Source organism: Ailuropoda melanoleuca, chromosome 3, assembly GCF_002007445.2.
Source record: "Ailuropoda melanoleuca isolate Jingjing chromosome 3, ASM200744v2, whole genome shotgun sequence".
NCBI classification, from domain to species: Eukaryota; Metazoa; Chordata; class Mammalia; order Carnivora; family Ursidae; genus Ailuropoda; species Ailuropoda melanoleuca.
In genome coordinates, this window is record NC_048220.1 from 68,278,590 (window position 1) to 68,293,767 (window position 15,178).

Sequence of the window (15,178 nt, forward strand, 5' to 3'; positions counted from 1 at the left end):
CCTGGACCACATACTTCCTCCTAACTCTACTTCCTTCCAGATTCACCTTATATTCACCATGTAACACTGAGGCCAGGATAAAGGTCCTAAAACACAGCTCAAATGACTTTATATTTCTATATTTCTACTCAGCGTCTTCCCAGAACAAAATTTAACCTGCTCTAATCTCCCTTTTCTCTCTTAAATCCAACTATATTTTTCTCCTATATTAACTTAGGTTAAGTAGAACACAGTATTCCTTGGGATTCTTGGACCCTGCCCTAACTTTTCTATTGCTGTCCTTCCCTCTGCTGGAGATGTGGTACCCCATCTAGTCCTTGCCTGCTAAAATCTTGCAAAAATTCTTTAAGATCTGAGGATTTTTTTTTAAACCAATAATATATAGGATCCCCAATAAGAAAAGAAACTTACACCATGTGTCTAACAATCTAGTTACTGTAAAACTAGTAGCCAAATGCTCTTTCGATTCTAGGTGCTAATTTGACTTATGAATCTTTAAGGAGCATATAGCCTAATTAATAAGATTCTCTCTTCTTATATCCTATATTAAACTGCCAGCCATGGAAATACTAATTTTGGCCTTTACTGACAAAGTTATTAGTGGAAGCTCTTAAACCAGTTTTTCCTAAACATTTAACATGGCACTCTAGGGCCATATGCCACGACAGAATTATAGATAGGCAGATAAATTGGAAGGAAAGGAAGGGGGGAGCAAAAGAAAAAAAAGGGCAATTCTCCTTGGTACATTTGACCCGAGTCATGCCTTTTTTTTTTTTTTCAGCTTCGATTTGGCTGTGAAAATATCGCCATTAATATACTGTATTCTACCAGACCTGGTTCTCTATGTTTTTGCATTAAGTCATGGAAAATGTAGTGTTAAGTATGGAACTGAGGTATACAATACAGTCAAATGTGGGGTTATATACACTGTTTTCTTTATTATAAATCTTCGCTGATCTGATCTTAAATAGAAATGCCCATATCATATTTTAGGGACATCTTCGCAAATACTCCAAATACATTTGGCCCACTGGGCAAATACACGGGCTGGACTCTGGTGCAAGACTCCTGAGCCTCTCTGTGGTCACTGCAAATTGTTAAAAATGACTCAGGATTGGTTCAGCTGAAATTCTAATTTTCCTCCCTCTGCTGGCTTTATCACAAATTACCTAGTAAGCACTATGAGCACTGCCTGCGTGGTTTTTTGTTTGTTTGTTTGTTTGTTTGTTTTTACAAGTGCAAATGGAACAAATGGAAAGGCTAGATCTGGTGATTGTCTTCCATAAGCTTTCTTGTAAATCATTCCAAGAATTCTACGCCCCTTTCCTTTTAAACTCTTTTCTTGAACATGTTCCAATCCTTCACATATGTTCTTTCTTTCTCCTTCCAATTCCAGTGCCAAAGTTCCCTGTATGTCTTTTTAGGCAATCTGGCTACTGCTTTTCAAACAAGGGCACCCTTCTTTGCACTGAGCACCTAATCATTCAAATAAAAGTTTCAAACACTTACTGTTAACATGAGGTACAAATTTGACTTTACTTGATAAAAAGCGTTTAAAATCAAGTTCAGTCTGAAGATGGGTCTAAGTTAAAAGTCAGTAAGATTAATGTTATAAAATTAAACCTGGCAACATTTAAAACATGCAAGAAGAAGAATCTGACAATGCAGTTCAATTAGCCAACATACAGTACATCATTAGATGCAGTGTTCAATGTTTCATTAATTGAACGTAATAAAAAAAAATAATCTGACAATGCAAACCTCTTTGTTTTAGTTAATATGTCCTGTGGCAGTGGCAATTCTGTGCTGGCAGATCGGGATGCTTGAGTGATGCCTTAAGAACAGGGTCCTCTGTATTTATAAGGCAGATTATTGAACATATATACACAAACTCGAAATTGTTTGAGGACAGGCAGAAAAATGGAGATAAGGAAAAAGCAAAGTAGGAGTCTTTTTTGTGCCTTAAACGACAATGCATCAAATGCTCAAAAGTTCACCTGATAGAAAGAGGAAATCACCTATCTCATGACCTGTGGAATCAGTGATTTTAAAAGCTCAAGTAACACACAAAGGGAGCTATTGTGAAGGACAGTAACTTTGTGTAGATTTATGCTTTGATTGGAAATAATTATACCTGGTAATACTGAGAGAAACTCAGTTCCTCATGCAAAATTAAATATAAGTGTATTTGTACAAATTTTCAAAACACTATCATTTTCCTAGAAGGCACTTATCAAAGAAGGAAAATTCATTTAAAGCCAATAATTAGAGTTGACAAGAGAATGTGTTAATAGAATCCTTCTTAAAGGCACCTGCTTTCTGATCTCTAGGCACAGAGAATGAAAAGACCCTGCCCCCAAACATATCAATGCAAGGCTTTTTATGCAACAGTTAGGTAAACATGATGATATTATTTGAGCCACCATCTTTGAAACATTTTTAAAAAATAAATTGATAGGCTCAGCAATGACAGAATCTGCTAAAATATTTTGATAAGATTTTTGTTACTCAAAATGTCAGAATAAGCCAGCTACCCACTACTTAATTAGCTAAAATATATTGTAGAGTTTGGGGTTTTAATTTTAAATACAGTTTTAGGATACATTTGGGAGAAATATGTAATTACAGTAATATATGTTCACTTAAAGTATGTAGCGCTTATACAGACCATGCAATCACAAACATCAATTTCGAATGAATATAAAGTTATAATTTATAACTTTATTTAGTAACTTTCCTCTCATTTAAAATGATCTATAGTTAACAAAAAAGTAGCTTTGCAATATATCCTGTATATCTGTATCAGTATGCCTAAATTTACTTTCCATTTAACACTTTTTAATATAAAATCAATTTGAAACTGTTTCTGTATTCACACTGAGTAGAAAATAACTTTAGGATGCATTTGCTCCAACTATAACTCCCATTCCTGGACTCACAATGTCTCCTCTCTCCCCCAACCCCATCCCTATTTTGGAAAGTTCACAAGTTAGCACTTTTCATTTCTCTAAAAATAGAAAACTTGAATAATGACGGTCAATTAGAGTCTTTTGAAACCATGAGGAATTGCTTCCAATTGAAGATTCTGTTTCCATGAACTGTAACAATTTTGTATACTTGTTCAATTCTATCTAAAGAACTTCTGTATTCTGCTTAAATCATAGTTTACTAAAATCCCTGAATTTACCTCCCTGAAATCTTGGGTCAAGTGGATTAATTTAGAAGAGTAAATCTAGTGGGCAAAGTAATCTGGATAAAAACAGCTTTCTGATGCTTAATTTAGGAAGCCATTGAAATTTCTGGCTCTTAGAAAGTCACTAGAAGAGGAGGAATAATAGTCATAACCTTGCATAGGCCAAAGCCACTTGGAGGCCATTTGTCAAGCATCAACCCTCCTATCTCAGCACAGGAACAGTGGGGGCAGTCTTATATGAAAATTAAAGCCATTTTTCCTCAAGAGGGAATAGACTTGACCACCAGAAACTTCTTCCCATTTAGCCAACATGTGTCAACATACTTCCAAACAGCTGTTACAATTTCAAGTCATGAGCCCTACTTCCGATAAGGGCGTAAGGTATAAGAGACCAAATAAGTTATCTTCCAACTGTAAGATAAAAGCTCTGCCAGATGCCTACTGCTAGCAACTCCCCAATGGGGGGGCCCTGGTCTGTCCTGAGCCAGGAGGAAGGTCACTGAGAACACATGTGTAGGAGATTTAGCTGAACACAGTAGAGTAAGTACAGTAACCAGTAAGTACCAACAATGTAGTCAACAGAAAGGTCCCTCATTTCTTTTTCTACAGCCTCTTCCCACTTCTCAACCATCTGGGATTAACAGTCTCACCCCAACTCCTGCCTTTCCAAGCTCTTTAAAAAGTATTTTGTAGCTGAAATGACAGTGAGGCCTGGGGTCAGAAGCTGGTTAAGTCAGAAACAAGGCAGTGCCCAACTGCAAAGGCCAAGTCAGCTTATTTCTTCTTCCTCTCTTTGCATGCCACTGCTTATGCCACTGCTTCTACCACCAGCTTTTCAGGAGAAAAGGAATACCACGACTACCTCAATCTACCTGGGTCCCCCCTCAGAAAGATGGAAGGACCTGGAAAAGTCTTTTCCCTTTCTCTTCTCTGCTTCTGTACAGAATGACCACATTCGTTAATTTGTACGCACAGAGATAGGAAAATATAGTAATGACATTAACTGTCAATAGAAGTAGTTAGCAAAAAAGCCAATGATTTCAGTACCTCTGACTATAAAAAGTAAAAAGAAAAAAAAATCAAGAACTAAATGGTGGGTTGGGAGAGAATTTTTGATCTCCTGTTTCTTGGAAGATACTGGTTTATAAATGTGAGGACTTTTGGAGTCAAAGTACTCCAACCTTAACCCCAAGCATGACACACTAAGATGTAGGAGGCAGAAACAAAGTAGAAAAACAAATATTCCCTTCGTGGGCTGTAGCCCAGAAGCCCGTTGAGCACTGGAGGCCTCTGGCACCTCACTGGGTCTCCTCACCCACCTCTTTGCTGCCAAGTATACAGTGTCTGTCAATTTTGCTGTAATCAACTGTACAGTTTGGCTTTTGTTCCCCCCAGGTGCTTGGTGACCTGCTGTCCCCAGAGATGAATCTACCTATCTTCTATGTGTCAGTCTTTGACTGAAAGTTGGCCTTCTCCTTCTGGCTTCTTCCCCTTCAGCCTGTGTGTTTTTTTCTTCACACTCCTGACCTACCTTCTTCTCAGTGTCATTCCTTCCCACACCCTCCCTTTGGAACTGGCAAGCTTATCTCTCCATCTTGCAGGGCTGAGTTTCTCTCCATTGTCCTTCAGCTTGCCTATCTGACTTCCCCCATATGGGTCTCCTACTCCAAGCTGGTGCTGGTCTCCTCCCTGCAGGTGTACCTGTCTGGGAGCAGCTCCTGACCTATGTAGTTTTGTATTTCTTATGTCCTCTTGCGTTCTTATTACTGGGTGCACACTGACTTCCCAGCCACAAATGAGACTCTTTTTTCCCTGGGATTTCACAGTGTGTAGGAATATCTATTTTTTTCCCCCTTGTACATACACTCCTCCCTCCCCTCCTGAGTGTTTTTCACCATATTCTTCTCTGGTGGATAACACATGTGCCCTGAAGTGTACATCTACATAGCCACTCAATTCTGAGTGCCCTCTTGAGCAAGTTCACCTCTGTGAGTCTCTCCTGCTATTTACACCTATACTATCATGAGTTCACGTATTCCCAAGCTGTGCACAACTGTGTACCTCCCTCTGTGTGCACCTTTATGTAGGGGGCTTCTCTCAAGATGAGTCTCCCCTCACCCAGCTTCACAAGCTCCCACTGAATCAGGTTTCACACCTCTCTCGAAGCTCTGCTTCCAAATCCGTCTTCCTTCTATGCATTTAAAGTACCTGGCACTAGTGGGAGCTCAACAGATGTTAATTCTGTTCTCCACTTTTATCTGAGTAACTATGTGAGTTTGCGTCTGGGTGTCCTTCTGGCCCTCAGTGCCTGTTTCAGTTAATTGAAGCATGTTTCCTTGGTATGGACTGGCTTGCAGTATTTGTCAGTACGCCCTGTGGGTTTTATTTCCCCCTCCGACAGTCCCTCTTCTCAGAGAAATGTTTCCCGTATCTCATACGGTATATCCCTCACTTTATACACCCATACACTACAGGTCCCTAAACGGCTTCCCCAGGCACCCTGGGTTATGCCGTGTCTTCTCCGTCTCCCCACCCCCCACTTCTTTATTTTTATTTTTTTTCCCCCAACGAGAAAACGCGTTTCTGGGTTTGTACTCCAACTGCGGCATGTGTGTGTTTATATGAGTCTCAGCTGTACTGGAGTTGTGTATATACACGGCTCTCTCTTCGGAACCGGGTGCAGGGTGCGAGACGGGGGTCTTCTCTGCCCTGGACGCGGAATATCTTTCCCCATCCTCACTCTCGGTCCAAGTCCCTATCGCCGGGAGTCAGCCCGAGACACAGCGCGTCTTCTGGATACAAGGAACCTCCGGGAACCTTTCTATTCCCCCCCCCCCCAGGTGAGCGCTGGGTGTGTGTGGCTCCCCGGTACATGGTGTTGGTCCCTCTCCGGGAAGGCGAAGCGCCAGTGTCCCCGAATTTCTGGGAGTGCAAGGTGTGTCCCCCTACTTTACGTACGCGGAGCGTTGTGTCCCAGCCTTTGCGAGTACATGGTGTGCCCCCCCATACGGTATACCTGTGTCCCCAAGTCCTTGTGAGTACAAGGTGTGTCCCACCTCCATACGCGGAACTGCTGTGTCGAGTCTCTGCGGATCTGCGGTGCCTATGTGTTACCTCCCAAACGCGGACGGCTCATGCCCTCGGTACTCCGAGTTCGTTACTGGTGCGCTGCACCCGCTCCCCCTCCCCCGTCACGGACAGCGGAGTCATCTTAATTTTCTCTCTAGCGCTCCCCTCCCTCCCTGGGGCAGAAAACGCCAGGAAACCCACGGGCGCCGTCGGAAAGTCCCGCAGCTGCGGCGCAGCCCAAGGAGGGCTGCGGCTGCCTCGGCCCTGCCGCCAGGGGCCGCCCGCCTGCCCGCTTCCCAACGCCCCGGCGCCCGGCCGACCCGGGACAGAGGAGTCAGCCACCCTGCCCGGCCCTGCCCAGCCTAGCCGCCGCGGGCGCTGACGGCTGCTGAATGTAGCCACGGCTCCGCGGCCCCGCGCGGGTTGTCCGGAGTCCCGGGTGGCGCCACCGGGAGGCGACGAGCGCCCTCTCCCTCTCTCAGCCGACTGGCCCGCTCACCTTGTGGCTCTGGTAGGTCTCGAGCGCCCGGATCGCCGTCTCGGTGAGCTTCACATGCAGTACGGTGATGTTGTCTTGTCCCAGCCGCCCGCACGACAGCCCGTAGCGCTGCTCCTCCCGCAGGCCCGCCGCCCCCCCTGCCGCCATCTTAAACTCCCCGGGGTGCCGACGCCGACGCCGCTCGGGCTCTAGCCTCCACTGCGGCCGCGGCTGCTTGGGCTTCTGCAGCCGCCGCCACAGCTACGGCCATCCCGCTGCTGACGTACTGTCATATACTGCGCGCAGCCAGACCTCGGGCTGCCACCGCCGCCACCCGCCCCACCCTCTGGCCCCGCGCCCCGCCCCGGGCTCGTCTCATTGGCCTCGTTCCCCCTCGGAACCGCCTTCATTGGGCGCCCTCCACTTTCACGGGGGCGGGGCCCAAAGTCGCTGGAGTCCTGCTCCTGGGACGGGACGTCCGAGGTGAGACGCTGACGTCGAAGTGACGCGCCAATTTAATCACATCTGACGTCACGTTTGGTCGTCTTGGCTCGTCGGCCACGATTGGTCAGACTGGCTTGGGGGATCCCTTGCTAATTGGGTGTCCAGATTGCCTGGCCGGTTACCTAGAGTCGGAGCCCCGCCCGTTGGGGGATAGTAGTGGAGAGTCGCGAGAGTAGGGGAATCTCTTCCTGCCCCGGAGGTCCTTGAAGAGGAGTACCCCCACCCCAAAAGTGTGACCAAGTAAGGACTTTGTCCCCCGACGGTTGCGAAAGCTTGTGGGGCTTGGTGTGTGCGTGTGAAGGAGGGCGAAGTAGGCGGAGTCAATGGAGAGCATCTTCTCAAAACTCAGTTTAGCGCTGGTGAGCAGGTGAAATTGGGGAGAACGCTCTTCTTCATTTCACCCTAACCTTGAAATTAGTGAATCGACCCTAGGCTTTAGGAGTTGTGCTGGAATATGTGGAGCACCTTAAGTACAACACCATGCCTAAGGCTTATGTGCCTTTGCTGTGGTGGGCACAGTACTATAGAAAATTGAGCTTCTAGGTCTTTCCCTCTTTATGCCCGGTTCTAAAGATCCTAGAGGAACATATCTCGTCTCTCTGGAGCTCGCCACCGGGACAGGGTTGTGCCTTTTATGGAATTTGGAGTATCTCCTTTCAAAGGACCATTTAAGAGTAGAACTGGGATTGACTTAAATTAAAAGAAACATCCACACCCGTCGTTCTTTGGTTCTGTTTCAGCTCTTCTCATTTTGACATGGTTGTGGGAAAACCTAGCTAGGGCTTCAGCTATTGGAGGCTAAGTAGAGGAGATGAGAGTGTGAGGGTGTGCGGAGGCTGGGCATACTTTCCATTCCTCGCGGTGCTCCGTGTGTAGGCGTGGCTAAAGTAGGGAGCCTAATCAAGAGCCCTCTTCAGGCTGTTTGGGTAGACTGACAGGCTTCCTGTCAGAGAGGATGAATTAACAGGGTGATTCAAAACACCAGATAAAAACAAACCATTGAAAGGAGTGAAACCATTAAAAGGCAGTGTAAAAAGTCTACTTAAAAAAATTGAGACGCTTGTTGTTTCCCTCAGATTGAAAACCTTGTTGCGTTTTACAGGCATTCCCTAGAAAAATTAAAAGGCAGTTAATCAGTATTTCCCATCCTTTTAAATTGGATAGGGCTGTTGATTTTCCCGAAAGATCCAAGTGGGAGTTTTTTCATGATTCATCCCACCCCCCCGACCCGTACCTGAATTAAACCCTCCTCCAGCCTACAGAATACACTGCCTCTTGATTCAGATCCACAAGCGTTGAATGTGTATAATATGAATTACAGAATTCTCTTTCCGTAGAGTATGGGTTAAGTGAAAACATCTGTATTAACTATTGGTTACATCACAGGAGAGCATTTTTAAAATTAATTTCAATCCAGTAGAATTTGCTAGTTGTTAAGACATGATTAACACTTATTAATTCAGTGTACTAAAGTGTAAATTATCTTGAATTCATTGAATAGAGAAATTAAGGTAATCCCAAAAAATAATTTCGTACTTGAATTATTCTTTGCTCATATTTGCTTTAATAGAGAAGGACTGACCACATATCTAAAAGCTTAATTATTTGGGGGGGGCGGGGATCTGACCAGAATAAGTAGCACCTGTATCTCACTACTTTTCCTGTGATAGTGGGTAAATTCCTGCCCACATGTCATGTTGGTCTCTTGTTACTCAGAACTTCTGATGACACCCAAGGGGTGGGAGAGGATCAAGGGTAGTTTTCACTGTACTTTTCAAATATCTGACCTGCAGCACCTTCGTAGTAATTGATTTTCTTTTCTCAAATGTATGAAAATTTGTCTCATGTCCTATTTTAGTGAGTAACATCATCTTTCACTGGGTAATACCTTATTATAATGACTTACTGTTTGTTTATATTTTTCCCCTTTTGAGCTTTTCAACTAAGAAAGGGAGCAATAATCATGTACAAAGTAATACAGTAATCTAGTATTATGTCTCTTCATTGCATAGTACACATTATGCCTACCTGAATCAGATGGGCAAGTTGTGATGCTGATAAGGGTAATTTGTTTGGAGGGGTCTGATGAAAGTTGCTCTTTGGGAAGTTTTCCAGTTTATAGATATCTTCTGTATCATTCAGAGTAAATAATTAACAAATAATTATTGAATGCCAATTAAGTGTAAAATGCTGTGGAGGATTTAAAAATTAAACTGTATAGTCTCTTATTTAAAGGAATTTTCTGTTTAAATATGGCAAATGAACCAGTGCACTCTAAGCAAAGCAATTAGAGAATTAGAAAATGCTACTTTGGGTGGTGGTGGTGATTAACTCAAAAATTTAAAGAAAGGAGAAGTCTAGAGAGGTTTTGTAGAGGCGGTGGAACTTGAACATCTCAGGAGGGCTGAGTAGATTCTAGGTAAGTAGAGATGGTGTAGATGGGGAGAGACCAAATGAAAATGATTTTACTGATCATTCTAGCTGAACCCATTCATTTTATGCGTGAATACACTGAGACATTGTTTATTCAAAAACAACCTGCCTAACCTATTACAACCAGGAGAGGTAGGTCTCAATCAGCCTTTCTTTCTTTTTTTTTTTTAAAGATTTTATTTATTTATGTGACAGAGAGACAGCCAGCAAGAGAGGGAACACAGCAGGGGAGTGGAAGAAGAAGAAGCAGGCTCCCAGCAGAGGAGCCTGATGGGACTCGATCCTGGAATGCCGGGATCACGCCCTGAGCCGAAGGCAGACGCTTAATGACTGCGCTACCCAGGCGCCCCTCAATCAGCCTTTCTAGTCACTATATACATTAAATAGCTCTTTGGAATTAATAACTGAGAAGAAATATGTCTTACATGATAATTCAGCACAAGAAAAAGGCAAAATAGAAGTAAACTGATGTAGGGCCTGCTCCATTAGTGATATCTAGGGTACAAAATGGGCAAAGGACTATGAACATCAAAGTCTTTGCTGGTTTTCAAATGCCAGGCCACCCCTCATTCCTGGTTGCCACGTATTTAATGACTTTTTCACTTCTCCTTTAGAGCTGAGCTCACTAGTTCAGATACCTTCAGGGGCTCTTAGGAACCCAAAATAAATGGAACGGGTCAGAGTGTGCCACAGGGACTGAAGGTGCTGGACTGTGGTAAGCTGGGGGTTTCTAAAGCGTTTAACAGTTTCCTGGTCCAACTGATTGTTGCAAGGTGAACATGCAGGGGCCTAGTGTTGTCCAGTCTTCTAATTTTTAAAGAAAGCTGGAAATCACAGATTTTTATCTGAGCTTTCTGATTTTTACTTTTTGGCACCTACCTGAAATTTGCCATAAGCATTTTGTGGACATTAAAAAAATTCTTTGGGCCTGTGTAAACCCACAACTTTCTAGTTTTCAACCTCTGCTTTAGTGACTTCCAGTGCACAAGGCCATTCTCTCTTATACCTTAGTAGTTTTGTGAGTTTTTCTTAAAGTTACCTATAAAAAATTCCTGCTAATGTCTTAATGCATTGAAATCTGTTAGGAAAAGAGAACACAGGACCTTATAGAGTTACAGCAGAGAAGCTCTATGGAAATTCTTTTTCTACACGGAAATCCTTTCTTCTTGAAATTCTCTCTCCGTGATGTTTTCTGTCCCTACTAGATTTCACCTTGTACCATTATACTTCCAGTTCTGCACAAAAAATCTCCTCCTTTCCTTGGACACAAGTGAAGTGGAAGCTTAATGGTTTTAAAAGAAATTCACTAAATGTTTATAGAGAATAAAAGTGAAATACCTACAAGAAGGACATAAGCATTTGTTGCCTAAACACAGATTTTAAGCTAAACAATTATTGTATCACATATGATTATTTTTTACTCCACTCCATTTAAGTGTAAGAAATATCTCATTGTGTAACTTACCATCCTAATCATCATTATTGCTAAATCTGACTCTGAGCTCCCCATCTCACTGTGTGGTAGACAATAAATCCACAGGTGTTAATGTAGGTCCCAGAATATATGACTAAGACTGCCTTGTCTATATCCATCACTGCTGGATAATCTATCAGAAGCTCAAGAATTTCCCTTTAGGAAGAGTTTGTGATTGGGTGTAATCTAGATAGAAGGAACCAGATAACCTGAATTGAACCTGGGCTTATGTACAAAAATGTACTGGTTTTATTTAGATTGTGTATTTGTTTGGCAGTGGGGTTGACAGTGGCACTGATGGGGATTATGAGAAAGGAGGCTAAAACTCCCTAAGTACTGCTTGGCACAAAACATACATGGTGATAGTCCACATGATTTCCTGGAAGGTATAGCACATCTGGGAACTTTTCTGAGACTGATGGCTGTGGGTACCAAGTCTAGCCTTCCTCTCCAGGTGTGTACTTTCTAGAGGAGCTGTAAAGACAGTTGGACTTGATTTATACTCTTCCTGGAATTAGCAGCCTCTGCCCTTCCTAATCCTGGGGGAAGATGTACCAGCTCTAGACTTCTACCTCTACACTCTCTTAGTCTCTAAAGTCTTTTCTTTCTCTTAGGACACTCTGGTTCTTTTCAAAAATTACGATTCGGTTCAGATCCCTTCTTTACTCTTGGAGCTGAGTAGAGAAGGCTAGGTGGGCAGAGCTGTCACTCATTCTTTCAGATATATCAAAAACACAACTCTGAGTTCCTAAGATGGCGATACTCTGTATTCACTAACACCTCTTTGGCCTTCTTTCCCTCTTTGTTGCTTGCCTTGCCCTACTTGAAGAGCAATCTCGAGAAAGTTGTACATTCTTTAGAAGACTCAGGTTGAATTCTCCTGTACACCAAGGAAGTTCTCTCCTTCCATAAAGATTGAGAATCATGTCCTGTCCATAGACTTGCACACTATAATGACCAAAGTGTCCCTTTCTTGCACATAATAATTATTTTTATGGCTTTTCAGTGTAATGAAAAGGTGCCCTGAAAGGTGTCAAATAAACTCTGAGAGGAAGAAGGGTATAATGGTGACCTCCGTGTTGTTTTGTACTAAAAAAAAGAACACAGGTGTATCTGAATAAACTGAGGAGGTAACAAGACCAGAGGAGATAAAACACCTCTTCAGCTCTTCACTTTTAAACATGCTAATAGTGAGCCAAATGCCATCAACATTAAGAACGATACTGATAATTAATAATAGCTTATTTTTTTTAAGAATTTATTTTTAAGTAATCTCTACACCCAACGTGGAGCTTAAATTCACAACCCCGAGATTAAGAGCTGTACGCTCCATTGAGTGAGCCAGCCAGGGCACCAATAACTTGTTCTTGATGGAACTTTGCAGCTTAAAAGCAACAAAGCTACATTGTCTCTTTTTCTTCCAATTCTGTGAGGTAGCTGTTGTTTTGTATTCATTTTACCTTTGAGGTAACTGAGTTTCACAGAAACTGTGTATCAACCAGTTAGTAAGTGACAGAGCTTGGTCAGAATCTAAGATTTCCTTTTCCAAATCTAGCACTTCTATCTTTGAACATAGCTCTAAGGTCTGACGAATTATAGTGAATGCTCAGGTTGTCACAATAAAATTAATGAAGAGAAAATGGGGAGCATTTGGGTGGCTCTATCTCTTGAGCCTCTGACTTGATTTTAGCTCAGATATGGTCTCAGGCTTGTGTGATTGAGCACCGCACTGGCTCCATGCTCATTGTGGAGTCAGCTTGAGATTCTCTCTCTCCTGCTCTGCCCTACCCCTGCTCTTGCGCTTGCATGTGCGCGCTCTCTCTCTAAAATAAATAAATAAATTTTTTTAAAAGATTTTGTTTATTTGACTGAGATAGAGATAGCCAGCGAGAGAGGGAACACAAGCAGGGGGAGTGGGAGAGGACGAAGCAGGCTCATAGCGGAAGAGCCTGATGTGGGGCTCGATCCCATAACGCGCCGGGATCATGCCCTGAGCCGAAGGCAGTCGCTTAACGACTGTGCCACCCAGGTGCCCCAATAAATAAAATCTTAAAAAATTTAAAAAAGAGAGAGAAAATGATTGGTTCTACCATTTTGAGCTGCGTGTGGGTTGGTTTTGTTGTTGATCTTGAAAGTAAGACTAAGTCATTTGAATCCCCCCCAACACAAACAGCAAACATCCTATTAAATAGTAAGATAGCAAATAAAGTGATCAATTCATCTTTGGTTTCTTATAGCTAGCATATTGACTTTACTGAGATTTATGAAAGTTATTTTTATGTCAGCATAGATAATTTGTGATATATTGGAACCCTTGGTATAACAAATAGGCATAGTGTGTGGATGCCCATTTGAAAATGCTCATATTATAATTTTAAATTGCAAGGATTTACAGTTGTTATCTTTGCTTTTATTGCATGTTGCTCCTATCTATGATTTATTTGATAATGAGTCTTTGTTAAAAAGCACAATCCCCAATAACATCACTGTTCCCATGGGAAAATGATACTTTATGACCCGGTTTCTAGAACATATTATGGCAAAAAGTACTGAATAAATGTATCACACATGTGAACATAGAAGGCTTTTGTGTTTCTACTTATAGAAATAGAATTGCCACTGCCTTGATTCCATTTTTTTTTTCAATCAAGTATCATATTTGTCATCTTTGATCTTTTGATCTGTTATGGCCTACTATTTTGGGAGCTTTCACTGTTGTGTTGGATTTTGGAAATTTAAGAGTCAACATGACCCTTATATGTTAAATAATTTACAGAATTAGAAACAAAGCCCTATGGTCTAATATAGAAAGCAAGATACGAGGATAAGGGATATTAGAGAAAAGTACTGTACAGGCACTAATTCAGTGGTGTAGGAAGTTCTGGACTGCTAGAACATATTCAGCTCAGGGTGTTGGGAAGAGCTTCATGGGAGAGTTAGCTCTGGGATATCAAGGGTTTGTAGCTGTGATAATGAGAGTATTGGAACAATCTAAATTTAGCGATCCTAAGAGCACTGGTTTGCTATCACATGGTGTTTTGGCAAAAGACTAATCTGGTTTAACTGGTTTATGAAGCATATGAAGGTGGTTGTAATAGAGATAGAAAGATAGGTTGAAGACAGATTGTGAAGAGATCTTTGAATATTGGATTAAGGAGTATGGCCCTTTATTTGTGAGCAGTGGGGAACAATTGGAGGCTTTGACTAGGAAGTGACATACACTAATCCACATGTTAGGATTATCCAGATGATAGCAGTATAGGTAATGGATTGGAATGGGGGAATACTAGAAAGAGGAAGCTGAATTAAGAGGTAAAAGGTAATGAGGCCTGTGCTAGCGTATTGATAAAGGGAACAGAGAAGAGGAGAAGGATATGAAAGACCCTCTGAAGGCAAAGTTGATTGATTTGACAGCTTTATTTGGGTATGAGAGGTAAGTGAGCATGAGGAACCAAAAGTAAGTACTAGCTTCAAGTTTGTTTGTTTGAAGATAGTATTGATATAAAAAGACATAAGGAAACCAGAAAGGGGAGCTGGTTTAGGTTAGAGGTAGTGGTACAATATATGAGTGAAAATGTTCAGGTGTTTGTAATTGTGGGCTTTAGGCCTCAGACTCAATTTCATTGAAATAACAGTAAGAGTCATAGAACTGGACATGTTTTCTGAGGGAGATTTTGAAGAAAGAGGAGGAGAAGTGAAAGAACTAGGGAGTTTACCCAAACCACACCCACCATAAGGGCTGTACACCTCTTTCCCATTGAGAATCATGGCTATGGTAGGCCACTGTTACTGACAGGAGTATTTTATATCTGAGCTATGTATGTAACTCTATAGATATTTCCAAGATTTTCCCAATAGTAACATCATTCTCAGTCCCTTGCCTTCGAAAGTATTTTGGAGTGGGAGAAAAAGGGGGTGGAAAATTAACAATTGTTTCTTAGGCATTGCATTTGTTCAGTGTACACCCATGAAGATGTGTTGACCTTGCACATTTTATCCGTTGGCTATGTTATGACAGAAAGTAGGT

The 15,178-nt window shown here is 42.3% G+C and overlaps 1 protein-coding gene across 3 annotated transcripts in view; it reads right to left on the reverse strand.

The window, feature by feature from the left end:
• ELL2 (elongation factor for RNA polymerase II 2) overlaps window positions 1–7,087 on the reverse strand; it is a 70,447-nt gene extending 63,360 nt beyond the window's left edge. Inside the window, exon 1 of one of the 3 annotated variants that reach the window (XM_034656530.1) lies at window positions 6,762–7,087. In XM_034656530.1, coding sequence (XP_034512421.1) covers window positions 6,762–6,908 — 147 coding nt within the window. In that variant the 5' untranslated portion in view covers window positions 6,909–7,087. The remainder of the gene's footprint in view (window positions 1–6,761) is intronic. The other 2 variants (XM_034656531.1, XM_034656532.1) reach the window with 2 other exon arrangements.
• Between the last annotated feature and the right edge of the window lie 8,091 nt (window positions 7,088–15,178).